Here is a 13,966-nt window from a genome sequence, read left to right on the forward strand (position 1 = left end):
CGTGGTAGCAATGGGCCTGGAGGAGAGTCTTATATCGCGGAGATGCCCTGGGGCCAGGTAGGAAGGCCGGTCAGTGCTGCTCAGGGGCTCTGTGCATCTCTCAGCTAGCTCAAATTGCTTACTGTTAATCTTGTACCCCAGGATTTCTCTTCCCTGCATTCCCGAGCATTATTTAACCCTGGACCTTGACTCTCATGGTACCCTCAGGCAACCCCGTCAGACCCTCACCTTCAGACATGCTTTCCTGGCTTAAGCACCCCATCTCCTTCCTGCTCCTCACTGTAACTACATGGCACCAATAGGAGAGACCTGCCGGCTGTCCAGCCTCTCCAACTTGTCATTTCCCTTGTAGTGACTCCAATGTATGACACTCATGTCGCAGATCACCACCTCAAACGCCAGTCTGAGTAAATGCTTATACCTAATGCCAGGCTTCCAACATGTGAAAGAGCAGATGGTAAGCTCACTTCCTGGCATATGTACAGGGGGAGGAGAAGAGGGCCCCAAGGAGTGGACCTTAACAGTTTCGGGGTACAGGCTACTCTAGAGCTCTAGGACTGCTTGGCTCACCTTGCATGCTCTGACTGCCATGCTGGCAAGGTGCCTTCATAGCCCACTGGTGTCTTGGTCACTGCCCTTTGGGTCAACGGGGAGTTAAGGGAAGCTGGGAGGTGCTTACCCACGAAGTACGCCAGCAGGATGACCAGCGTGGCTGAGATGACGATGGCGCTCAGGGCCGCGCACTTCCAGTTACAGTACTTGGAAGGCTTCTTGAGGTTGAAGGCTGGCCGGGCGAAAGTGCTGCGGGGCAGGGGCCGGGGTGGAGGTGAGTACACTGTGCTGGACGTCAGAGGGTACCCTGGTGACGTGGTGCAGAACAGCGGGGAGGTGCCTCCGGGCTTGAAGAGGAAGTGCCTGTGGATGGAGAGACACCAGAAGGTGTCAGGTTCTGCTGGCTCACTAGGACCCCAGATCAACCTGGAGGACAGAGGGAGCAATAGAAGAAGCATGCAGAGGAGCCTGGAGAGAGAGAAAGAATCACCACAGAGAAGATGGAGGGACAGGAAAAAAGAGATTCACAAACCGGACCACAAAACAGGGCACGCGAGGACAAGTTTCCATGGAACACAGATGGGACAGCCGCACCCAAGGGGAAAACCACCCAAGCCAAGGTGGAAGGGGTTACCTTCTCGACAGAAGTCTGGGTGTTGAGATCCTTTTCCTGGGAAAGGATGGGGCTGGGACCCTGTTTCTTAGGGAATAAACTAGCTGTTCTCTAAAACGATTGCAGTAACTTGGAAAGTGTCTAAAATCCTGTTCTGTACCCTGGAGATAACGGAACCTAAAAATGTTCTTCTCCCTCCAAGACCTACTTTGCCAGTGCACCTTGGTGGAGGAATGGAACACCATTCTGTTTAAAGGAGGCTTTGCAGTGTGAGAACCAAGGAGCCGCCACTAAGTTGTGCCACGGTCAACAGTCCCCTAGTGGCTGCCACACAGCCAATGGTGGCCAATGCCTTCAAAGCCTTCTGCTCAGAAGCCAGACTGCTGCCTTCCCAGCCCTGGTGTAAGCTCTGCGGGAGGACGGACAGGCAACTGCAACCTAGCTGTCATTTCCAGGGCAGCGTGGAGTGGTCAAAGCACATGGCTGTGGCCACACTGGCTGCAGGAAATCCTGCACAGCTTGGCTCTAACCATGGCCATGGGAGGATTTGTACACAGCCTGGAGATCGGGGTGCACTGCATCCCCCAAGTCTTAGGGTAAAAGGTAAATCTTAGGGGCAATCTTGCACCCTGCTGGGGTGCAAGATGCCTCAGGCCACAGAATACATATTCGGGGCCAGAATACGTACAACACAGGGCCTGTGCTGCATAAAAATTATTACACAAGATGGCTTTCAGAATGGCAGAGGCAGCCAATGAGATGCCGAAGCTGCATATTAACAAGATTGCTGTTAATATGCTGGGGAACAGGGTCTTCCAAGGATAAACTCTTGCAATTTAAACGTGGACTTGGGATGGGCATGCAACATGGCATCATCACCTCCTCCAGGACAACCCAGGGAAAGGTCTCAGGGGCTGCATGCAAGTGCAGGAGCCGCGGGAGAGCACACACTGAGGAGAGGAGCATGGGGATGTCACCTACCCGTCACTGTAAGCCCCATCATGGCGGGAGGCGCTGAGAATGTCCATCTCAATGAGGTTGTCCTGCAATGCCCCTAGGAATGGCTGCTTGCCTAGGCTTCTACGCACACATGGAGACATGAATGAAGCAATGAGTCATGCATCAATGAAGGCGGGTAGTAGAGAAACACACAAAGTGGCTGTCTGGCGCAGCTGTGCATGGGACCAGCGGGGACACAATTTCCAGGCGATGGGTCTGTGTGCAAGCCACATGTGCAGGAGGTCTGCTTGGCACAGCGCATCCAGAGGGAGCATTCTCTATACAAACCTGAATGTCTGGCAGTGTGTGCATCAAATCACAGCCCTCAGTGATGCACACTGAGTATGTGTCAGGCACTGAGCTAGGCATGTTACATCCGTTTATCTCAAATCTCCAAAACAGGCTACGCAAGGGAGGCAGTATTATCCCCATTCTACAGACGAGGAAACTGAGAAGTGGAGAGGGAACAGGACTTGCTAAGCTTACCAGCTAGCAAGATGCAAAGCAGAAATTTGAGCCAGGGTTTATCTGGTGCCACAGCCTGTGCTTTCTCCTCTATTTGACATTGCCTACATCTGCTTAAACAATAGCTAGAGACACTGATTTTGCCAGTCCAAAGCAAAAAGACAGACAAGCATTCTGGGCCATTTTCTTGTACAGCAGTGGTTCCCACAGTTGAGGAAGCACCAGAACCATCAGGAGAGTTGTGCTCTGCGGAGGCCCTCCCCCACAGATTCAGAGTCAGGAGGTGTGGGGCGGGCCTGAGAATCGGGATTTCTTGCAAGCCCCCAAGTTGATGCTGATGCTATTTGGAGTGTCACAGTCCTTCCGCAGTGCAGGGACCTGGGTAATGACTATTATTACTGGCGAGGATGGTGCCCCACTGGAGACGGGAGGGGCACTCTTTTGTTCCCCCAAGTGCACGGAGGGCTGTGCAGCATTCTGTGACTTTATCTATTTCTAACCCAGAAGGAAAATAGACACATTAGCCCTTTTTGGTCTCAACCATGCCTGCTAAGTGGCATCATTTACACTTGAGTGCCCTGGATCCTGTTTTCTGGTATTTTCAGGACTGCTGGCACCTTTCTTGAAAACCCTGGAGTGAATCATTTGGAACAAGCTGGTGGTGGCGTCAGCCTGTTGTGTGCATGCGAGGGAGGCACTGAATACAGAATGCTAACTTTTGGGCCCAGCCCTGCCAGGGTCCTTCCTTCTGACTTTGATTAGGTCTCGAGAACCAGGAAAACCAAATTCGAGACCCTTTTCTGCAACTTCCTTGCTGTGTGACTTTCTGTAATAAGTTTAACCTCTTCTAATTGTATACTTCCTTCATCTGCAAGATGGGGATAATAATAGTAAGCTTACAAAGTTGCTATAGGACCAACTGAGTAATATGGGAAGAATTTTCAGGCGCTAAACAAATATTATAGAATTACTACTCCTAATTATAATAGCTACTTTCTACCATATACTATCCCCTATTCTATTGCTCTGCAACTATTATCTAGCTTAAATCTTATTTCTTACAAGAACCCTAGAAAGTAAGTACTATCATCTTTGTTCTGTAGGCTGGCAAAGCAAGGTTCAGAGAAATAACTTTTTAAGGTCCTATCACAGAGTAAGCAAGCAGCAGAGCCAGAGTGGAACCTCGGTTTGTCTGACCCTAGAGCTTGGGCCTCTCATAATCCTGTGTCACTGCCCAGAACGTGAATCTGTCCCCTGGCTGGCCTCACAGACCAAAATGCGGAGGGCTGGACTATCTCAAAGCACTATTGCATTAGCATTCCAAGTAACAGTGAGAACACAAGGCACCACTGTTTTGCAGCCAGGACCACTGAGTATGCCGTGGCGGTAGGGACCTCCCCTTCCGGGGAGTCCTGAAGGATGTCTGGGCCCAGCCACCTGGGTAGCAGGCTGCTCTGGTGGTGTTCTGGGCCCCCAGGGCCTCTCCTAGTGCCTTAGAGGAGCTGAGGAGTGCGGAAGTCCCTCAGACTCGCCTCATTTGTGCCTCTAGTGGCTTCTTGGCACAGCGAGAGGCACACAGGCGTTGGGGTCAGACAGATCCCAGCTCCATCATTCACTGGCCCTCGGGTGGTGAGTCTCAGTCTCAGATCTCTCCAAGCAATCATAAACTGTGATAATCACTCTCCTTATAGAAGGCCAAGTGTAATTTAGATCATGCTACTTCTCAGCTCTCAACCCTCCAATGGCTCCACTAGAATAAAACTATCATCCTTACCAGGCCCACAAGATCTTGCAAGATCTGACGCCCTGTTACCTCTCCAACCGCGTTTTCTGTGCCACACGTACCTACACTGGTCTCCTTGCTGTTTCTCCAACAAGCTAAGCCTTTGCTATCTCCTTTGCCTAAATCACCTTCCCCCAAATATCTGCATAGATCACCCCTTCCCTTCTCACCCTAACTGTAACAACTCCTACCCTACCACTCTATCTCATCACCCTGTGCCCCTTGCAACTGCTTTAGTTTTCCTGACATGACCACACAGACACCATATGTATATTTATCTGCAGGTTGCATTCTTTTCCTAATGCAATGCAAGTTCCATGAGGATAGGAACCTTATCTGTCTTGTTCTCTGCTCATGTACCCTGAGTCTAGAAGAGTGCCTGGTACCTGGTAGTAGGCACTCAACAAATATTTGCTGAAAACAGCAAATGATGGGGTGTACAAAGAGAAGTTTGTCTGGTTTATTACTGGCATGCAGCTGTGTTTAATTGGTAGCATAGGTGGTATTGTGTTATTATTTCCTCCATTCCCTGCACTTCAGGAGGGAATGTCCAGTCTTTCTACAGTCCATATGGCCAAGCCTGAGCAGGCCCTAACTGCCCCTGTCCAGAGGGCCCAGGGATGAGCCCCTGGGGCCTGAGGCTAGCTGCATGGCACGACCCCAGAATATCTAGATTCCGGCCTAGGACTGTACTCTCAGCGAGTCAAATCTATACCTCAAAACCCATCAGAAACAAGTAAACATGTTCAGAGAAAAAACACCTAAAGGATAAAGATCAAAATGTTAACAGTGAGAATTTTCCAGTGTCTGGATTGAATGATTTTTACTTTTACTTTCACAATTTAAAACAGAAGTTATTTTAAAAAGAGAGAGAACAATTAGTTAAAAAGTACAGATCGACTAGGACAAGGGAAGAGGCAAAGCAGCAGAACAGGGGGTTTCTAGAGTGACAGAGCATAACCTTTCCTGAAAGAGCCTCTCCACTCATGTTAACGTGCATAGTAATCATTTAGATCACGCAGGGATTTGGGGCGTGGGGGGCATGAGCACTTGCTGAAAATGCAGCCTGTTCAGAATGCTACTGCCTTGAAATAACTCTATTCAGTACTATTAACACTTAGTTTGGGGTCAAAGTATTAGGTCGTAGTTAATTGATGATGAAATCGAGGCCTAGAGAGACCCGTGTCCTGCTCCCATGCACACAGCAAGTCAGTGGCAGAGCTGAAAGTAAAATCTAGGTGTCCTGACTCCCAATTCAAGGCTCGCCCCTACATTTCCTGCCCACCTCCTGTCCCCAGCACTCTGGGTTTCCAGTTCTTCTGGAAAACAAAAGGTACAAGGATTTCCTGATGGGGGCGCTAAGTGGCTGGGCCCTCCTTGAGTAATAGGCCTGCAGCGTCCCCAGCTCACCGCTGTTGGAAGTCAGGGGTACACACAGGGTTCCTTTGGCCCTCACACTGGTGGGTGTTGTTACCTTATGTTACAGATATGGAAACTGCGGCCACGCTAGGTTAAGGGACTGTCCCAAGATCACACGGCAATGAGAAGGCAGAGATCTCTCCGACCTCACAGCCCCAAGATGCCTCTCAGAAAAGACTGACTGTGTTTTGGAGAGGGACCTACGACCAAGTGCTGTGCTGCTCTTGAAGTTTTTCTTAGAGTGTTGAGGGGGGACTGGCTCCCCTCTAAGGCTGAAGGCAGGCCCTGGGATAGTCTCTGGACGGCCTGAAGTGGGTGTCTAGCTCCATCTCTCTTCACCAGGGTAAGCTGAGCTTGCCTGCCGTGAGCAGAACAGAGAGCTTCCGGGAAGGAAGTGGCTGGGAAGTCGCAGCGGCCAGTGCTCCACGACTGCCCTGCTCACCAGCCCATCTTCTCACAGTGAGCCTGCTGTTCTGGACTGTGTTTCTACCCACAAAGCCTCGGGACAGTCGCCCAGTAGAGCAGGACAGGTAGGGATCAAACCCCACATTCGGAAGCTGAGACTCCCAAGGAGTGGAGCGTGTCAAAGACTTGGCCACACAGAGTTATTGATGAAGCTGGGGCTTAGACAAAGAAACAGAAAAGTGAACCAAGTCTTCCAGGCCACAGTGATCCTTCCAAAAGGCTGATCCCAGGTCACAGTCCTATTTAAAAGTTGTTGGTCAAAGCTCACTCCCACTTCTACCACCTGTAGGCCCCATGCCCATGGGAAAAGTGCAACCTCTTTTTCATGTAACGGAGGCCCTCCATCACTGATCCCCATTTACTCTCATCTCCATGGGGCCCCTTGTGCCCCCAGTTTACCCAACTCTTAATCATCTCTCCAAAACACTCAGCTCTCTCTTGGTTGTGTGCCTTTGTACAACTGTCCCTTCTCTCAGTAAACGGCTACGCATGCACGCCTAAGAAGCTACCTTTCATAATCAGGCGGGTGTCATGGGACAGTGATTAGGTGCAGGGGCTCTGGAGCCAGACATCCTGGGTACAGAGCCTGGGCCTGTCACTCACTGGCGGTGGCTCCTTAGGCAAGTTACTCAACCTTTCCGTGCCTCAGTCTCCATCTCTAAAGTGGGGATGATACTACGACTGCCTACCCCTGCAGAAAACAGTTAAGATAGCAGTCCTGACTGCTGTTCTTTGAAAGGACTGCTCATCAGGTTGGCCCTTGGCTGTTGCCTGGACACTTAGGGTTCAGGAGGGTTCCCGCCATTCACTGATAAGAGTGGCTGATTCACTGTGTCTAAACTGTTTCTACAAATTAATTGTACTTTATTCTGAACACCTGCTTTCCTTCTGGGAATCTGGAATTTGGGTACTTGGCAGGCAGAGGTGCCTATGTGATCAGCCCCCATTGACTATCCCGGACACTAAGTCCAACCAGGGAAGCTAAGTAGAGTGCCTGAAGGGCTGTGAGTGTTTGTTTTCATTGTTACTCGATGCTCCCAAGCAGAGGGAGCCACGCCTTCCTTCCTGCTCCAAGTACTCCCTCAGTCAGAGCATCATCCTGGGTACCCTGTCTTCATTCATTCATTTCCGGGCCTGCCTCCCTCACCGGACTATGAGCTTCTTACATGGCTTATGTGTCTTACGTATGTCTGTGACTGAATAACCAAATGACAGGGATGACTTCCATCCCAGCTCCTTACGATGCTCAGGGTTTGGCCTGGTCCACGGGGCGTTTGTGTGCCATTCTGGGAACCATACTAGGGCTGGACTGGAGACCACCAGGATGGTCTCTCTTCCTGGAGGGCGGGCAGGGCTCTTCCCCAAATTGAGCGTGACCCTAAAATAGGCCTCAGGCTCCCAAACCAGGCGTCCGACAAGATGAGCTAGAGCCGAAACCTGGCAGCTTTCTGCTCTGGCTTCCCCTTTAGTAGATAGGAGCCTGACGGGTTATTAATCAGACAGTCCCTGGGAAATCAATTAGGTGTCTAATGCTGCAGAGTGTGGAGGAAGTGGGTCAGGGTTTAGGGGACCCTGAACACATCGCTTCCCCCAGAACGGAACACAGATGTACCTGCAGGGCTTAAAGACACATCTGACCCCAGCTCTAGGGAACACAGGTAGGTCCAGTCTCCTCCCTTGGGGACTCAGTTACCCTTGGGGTCTGCCATCGTCACAGAGGGGACAGAGAAAGGAGTGGGTTAACCTCGTCTATCTGCTAGCCTTGTTTTTTTCTGCCAGCCTGAAATCTAAATCCCTTCTGGTCATTTTACCAGCTGTTAGGGTATTTGCTAAGCTATTTACCATGTTTCCCCAAAAATAAGACCAGGTTTTATGTTAATTTTTGCTCCAAAAGACGCATTAGGGCTTATGGTCAAGCGATGTCATTCTGAAAAATCATGCTAGGGTTTATTTTCCGGTTGGTGTTATTTTCGGGGAAACACGGTATTTTAGTCTTTCAACATAGACTCAGTCTGACGATGAGAGAAGGGTCTGTGACTTTCTCTGGCACCAGGAGGCTCCCTAATCTGGCGGGGCTCGGCAAAGCCATTAAGACAACTACCTCACGTAGGCCCTGATCTCTTGGGCATCTCGGACTCTGTTTATGCCCTGCCTCTCAGGCCCTTCTTACCTCCCCGACTCTTCCTGAAGCTACTGCTTGCTCTTCAACTCTCAGTCACTCTACACCTGGTGCACTGGGAAGTCTTCCCTTCCCCCCCACTCAAGTCTCAGAGGAGTATATTTATTCATTCTTGTGTTTCATCATTCATTCATCTCACCTGTGTATTCATATTTACCAAGTGCCCACCAGGATGCAAGCCCTGTGCTGCGTGCTGGGGGTCTGAGGCAATTAAAACACACATTAGTGGTGCATGTCTCTATCATAGAACTTATGCGACTGCCAGTCTGTTCTCTAACATGTCTTACCTGCTGGGCACACGGGAGGCATTCAGTGAATATTTCGTGAACAATAAGGCACTGCATGATAAATAGTTGAGCACTCACTATGTGCTAAGACATTTTCAGACATTACCTTCTGTAATTGCCACACCAGCCTCATGAGGCAGTATGGTGGATTGGATTAAAAGCGGCTACAAATTCTTGGGCTTCTCGTTGAGAAGCGGGGTCTGTCGTCCCTCCTCTTGAAGCTGGCTGGCCTACGATTGCTTTGACCTGGACAACCACCTATTTTGATACTAAGTGAGACAAAGGAACATCCAATTAAAGGGAGTGGCTACCATGTTCCGTGCAGAGAATCAGAACCATTGATGATTCGCTGGCTTCTTTCAGCCATTGCAGTCATGTGAGAAACATATTGGCAATAATAGAGCTCTGACTACGCTACTTTGGGTGGGACGACATATAATTATCTGACTCAGTCACTGATGGGAGCAAAGGAAAAGTCACATACAATTTTAAAGGATAGTAACAAAAATAATATTAAGAGTCTGGGGTGGGACAGATATCTCTGAGAAATGTGCTTTTGGGAAAACGATTCTAGGGTAGTAAAGTGATGCAAAAGATTGTTTTCTCTCACCCCACAGGCTCAATGTGCACACATCACAGTCACGTGCCAGGCAGAAACAGATGGGTATACTTTCCACGTAGAGATTAATTTCACTTCTTGGAACGTAGTATGATTTTTATCCTCGCCACAGATAAGGAACCGGAGTGGGAGAAAATGAAATCTCTGTTTCCCAGTACTTTGAGACCAGGTTCTAACTGTACCAGGCTGGGACATTTCATCTTCAGTTTAGAGAAAGCAGGGAAAGGTCCCCAAAGTCGACAGTGCTTATCTCAAAGGGGTAGGAGTATGGGTAAATCTAACTGTCACCTTTATATCTCTCTGCATTTTCTGTAGTGAGTTTTTGTAATCATAAAAAAATTTTTCATTTTGGAAAAATTGTGGCTAATCAGAGGGAAGGAGGACAGCTACAGAACTGACATCTACTGAAGTCCCTGAACTGAGGGAAGCATTCCACAAGGTTGGAAGAAGGGAGAGGTGGACGGGTCTAGGCCAGGAGAGATCTGGAGAAAGGTGGCTGTGGTGCAGGGAAACAGCACTGCATACGGAGTCGGGCAGCCTGGGTTCAAATCTTAGCTGTACATCAATCGCCTCTGCGACCTGAGCTAGTCACTGACCTTCTGATTCTCAGCTTCTGAAATTCGCAGATAGAATCACAATAATAATACCCCCTTCATAAAGTTGCAAAACATATATCGTATCACAAGTATGAACGTCCCTGTAACCAAAAGCTGATATACGAATGTTAGGCATTATTAGGGCTTTGGGTATAAAAGGTATAGGCCAGCAGGAGAGGCGAGGGAGAGGAGGGGAGCAGAGGAGGGGAGAGAGCATTTTCTACACACCCACCCCAGGCCAGGCAGGCCCCATGCAAGGCATAGGGTGGCCAAATCACAGTAGGGAAAGTTGGAGGCTCCAATCACTGACTGGAAGCCTGCTCTCTGCCACATGTCTGTGCCAGCCACCTTCACACACATCAGCTCCCCTATACTTTTACAACAGCCCTCTCCAGAGAGCCACATCCCCATTGTGTTGACAAGGAAGGGAAGGCCCAGAGGGGTTCAGCAACTTGACCAAGGTCATACCTTTCATAAGCGGCAGGCTAGCCCTGGGCCTGGGGGCTGTGTGATCCACAGCCCATGCTCTTTCTGTCCTACTTCCACCCCACGGTCCTTCTCTCTGGCAGCCAGAGAGCCGCATCCCTAAGCTGTGTACCTGACCCCAGCTTCCTGGGCCAAGGTGCGTGACGGGCACATGGAAGGGGTCTCAGCCCCGCCGCCCCTCTAGCCCCCCGGCCCCCCTCCGGCCGGCTCCTGCTGGCCTCAACCCCAGCCCGCCCCCAGGCACCGCACCTGGTCTCCAGGGGAATGTTGCTGTTGAGCAGCCAGTTGTCCTGGGCGTGGGCTGGCTCCTGCGCGCCACCGGCGGGGGGCTCTCCGGAGAGCGAGTGGTCAGTGGGGGCCGGGCTGGGGTTGCTCCTCGGAGTGAAGTTGCCCCGGTTCAGGGAGGTGATGGAGGCTGCGTGGTGCTGGTTGGGGGTGTGCGCGTGCGAGAGTGGCGGAGGCGGCGTCCGGAGCCGCGAGTGGTTCTGCAGGCCCCCCGGGTGATCTAGGGCACAAACACGCGCGGTCAGCGGACGGCACGTGGCACTGCCGCGGCCTGAGGTCCAACGGAGGACCACGTAGGAGATGATAGACCATCAACAGGCTCTGGCAAGTCAGACATATTAGCAATGCATTCAATACATATTTACTTGACCGGTATTTATTGGGCACCTACTAGTCTAGGTGCTGGGGATGGATACGTCAAGGAACAAAACAGGCAAAACCCCTGTTCCTATTGAGCTTAAATTCTGGTGAAGAGAGACAATAAACCAGATTTTGGAAAAAAAAGACTAGCCTCCGTGTCACCAACTTCACACCGCTTCTTTGGTAATTTTGGGGTGGTGGTTTTCAAAGTGGCATCTGGGACCAGCAGCTTCAACATGACCCCGGAATTTGCTAGAGATGAAAATTCTTGGGGCCCTCCCCAGACTTACTGAATCACGACCAGTGGGGGCAGGGGTGAGCAACTCATTTCACAAACTCTCTAGGTGATTCTGATAGATGCTAACATTTGAGAACCACTGATGATATGTAACAGTCCACAGCAAATGAAACAAACAGGTAAAATATACAGTTTACTGAGACGGTGATAGATCTGAGAACACATAAAGCCAGTGAGGGGCCTAAGGCCTGTATATGTGGGGGCAGTGATAAAATTTTAGAAAGAAAGGTGACATTTTAGGCTAGGTGGCCAGTGATGGACTCAGGGAAAAGGTGAATTTTGAGTAAAGGGAGAGAGCGTAATGAAAAATCACCTAGGATTATTAAAAACCACAAGTCAGCACCCTGTTTCCCCAAAAATAAGACCTAGCTGGACCATCAGCTCTAATGCATCTTTTGGAGCAAAAATTAATATAAGACCCGTCCTATATTATGTTAGATTAAGACCCGGTTTTATATTAATTAAGATTATAATAGATTATAGACCGGGTCTTATATTAATCTTTGCTCCAAAAGACGCATTAGAGCTGATGGTCTGGCCAAGTCTTATTTTCAGGGAAACACCCTTACTGTGTGCCAGGCACTATTAGGTGCCCTCTACATGTTTAAATTCAGCTAATCCTCACAGCCCACTACAGAGCAGGTGAGGGAATTAAGATAAATATCATATTTACTCCCTTCAACTACTCAAGCAATAGATATTATCACCAAATTTATAGATGAATAACGTAAGACTCAGAGCAGGTAAGTAAAGTATCCAAGGGTACCTGGCTAAGTGGATGTCATTTACACAGAAAGAAAATTTCTAGTGACGCCACAAATGGGGCACGTCCCGGAGGTAATTCTTAACTACCATCTGCTTAAGCTATGCTCACGCAAAGCCTAGTCTTTGGAAGCTGAGGATATTATGGGGGTGAAGAAATCAGGAAACTGATTTTATTCTAGACTCTGCCACTTATTAACCCTATGACCGTTGTTATGGACTGCATGCTGTGTCCCCTTAATATTCATATGTTGAAGCTCCCACCCCCCATGTGATGGTACTTGGCAATGGGAAGTAATTAGATTCAGATAAGGACATGAGGCTGGACTCCTCATGACGAGATTAGTGTTCTTATAAGAAGAGACCGGAGAGGTAGCTCGCTCTCTCTCCACCATGTTAGGGCACAGCAAGAAGACGACTGTCTGCAAACCAGGAAGGGGGCCCCACCTTGATCGAGCCTCCAGAACTGTGAGAAATAAGTGTGTGTTGTTTAAGCCACTCAGTCTAAGGAACTATGTCATAGCAGCATATGCTAAGACAGAAACTGGTACCAAGAAGTGGGGTGACACCTAAAAAGGTGGAAGCAGTCTTGGAACTGGGTAATGGGTAAAGCCTGGAAGAGTTTTGAGGTGCATTTTAGAAAACGCCTATATTGCCACAAAAGGACTGTTAAAGGTGATTCTGGTGAGAGCTCAGAAAGAAGAGAGCTTCCCATCTTCTTGAAGAATATGTAAATAGTTATGTACAAAATGTTGGTAGAGATATGGACATTAAAGGCAATTTTGTTGAGGTCTCAGACAGAAATGAAGATCATGTTATTAGACAATGGAGAAAAGATGATTCTTGTTACAAAGTGGCAAAGAACTTGGCTGAACTGTGTTTATGTTCTAGTGTTCCGTAGACGGTAGAAATTGTGAGCAATGAAATTGGATATTTCGCTGAGGAGGTTTCTAAGCCAAGTGTTGAGGGAGTGGCTTGGTCCTCCTGACTGCTTACGGTAAAATACGAGAAGAGGGAAATGAGTGAAGAAGGAATTGATAAGCAAAAAGAAACCATAACGTAAAGGTTTGAAAAATTCTCAGGCTGTCCATATTGCAAAAAATAAGAAAGCATGTATGGAAGAGAACGCCAAGGATGTGGCTGATTGACCATTTGAGAAGGAGATTAATATGGGTGTGAACCATGGACCTAAAGAGCCATCCCAGAAGGACCACTGCCAGTGTGAATTGAAGGGGATGGAGATGGAATCGACAGCTGTTGGATTTCTTAGATTCTACAGGACAGGGCAATAAAGCTGGTAGGCTGCAAACTTGTGCTCTTCTTCAAGAAAAGGGAAGACTAGCCTGAAGGTGATTCAGAGATCATCAGGGCCACTGTGCCTAAGACTAAGACAACTTGTGTCACTTAACCTCTTTGAGCCTCAGTTTTCTGTAAAATGGGGAGGGTTTATTAAGGGAAGCAATCACAGAGCTCCAGTGATATCAAATGAGGCAGTCTATGGGAAGGAAATACTTCTGAAGTTCACAGTTTACAAAGTGTTCCACTTCATCAGTTCCCCATGAGAACCCTGTATTTCATGGAGGAGACTGAGAGTCAGCGAGTATAGGATTCAAACCAAGGCAGCTGTGCTCTTCCATGGCCCAGGAGACCGCTTCCTGGAAATCATTGAGCTCAGTTAAGTGTGAGGCACTATCACTGTTATAACTATTTTTAGTGGAAGATGCATCACTCTCTGCTTTTCAGGTAACTCAATCTTTTATGCCAAAGAGTTACAAAGCAAATCTGGAGGGAGTTGGGG

At 49.0% G+C, this 13,966-nt stretch overlaps 1 protein-coding gene across 11 annotated transcripts in view; it reads right to left on the minus strand.

Moving 5' to 3' along the window:
• Positions 1 to 13,966, minus strand: part of TENM4 (teneurin transmembrane protein 4) — a 985,233-nt gene that overhangs the window by 217,308 nt on the left and 753,959 nt on the right. For 10 of the 11 annotated variants that reach the window (XM_081062099.1, XM_081062105.1, XM_081062104.1 and 7 more), the window contains 3 exons: positions 10,713 to 10,968; positions 2,147 to 2,245; positions 680 to 915 (listed from right to left, as the gene is read on the minus strand). In XM_081062099.1, coding sequence (XP_080918225.1) covers positions 680 to 915; positions 2,147 to 2,245; positions 10,713 to 10,968 — 591 coding nt within the window. The remainder of the gene's footprint in view (positions 1 to 679; positions 916 to 2,146; positions 2,246 to 10,712; positions 10,969 to 13,966) is intronic. The other variant, XM_081062096.1, reaches the window with a different exon arrangement.

The sequence above is a fragment of the Rhinolophus hipposideros genome (genome assembly GCF_964194185.1).
Source record: "Rhinolophus hipposideros genome assembly, chromosome: 10".
In the NCBI taxonomy this organism is placed as follows: Eukaryota; Metazoa; Chordata; class Mammalia; order Chiroptera; family Rhinolophidae; genus Rhinolophus; species Rhinolophus hipposideros.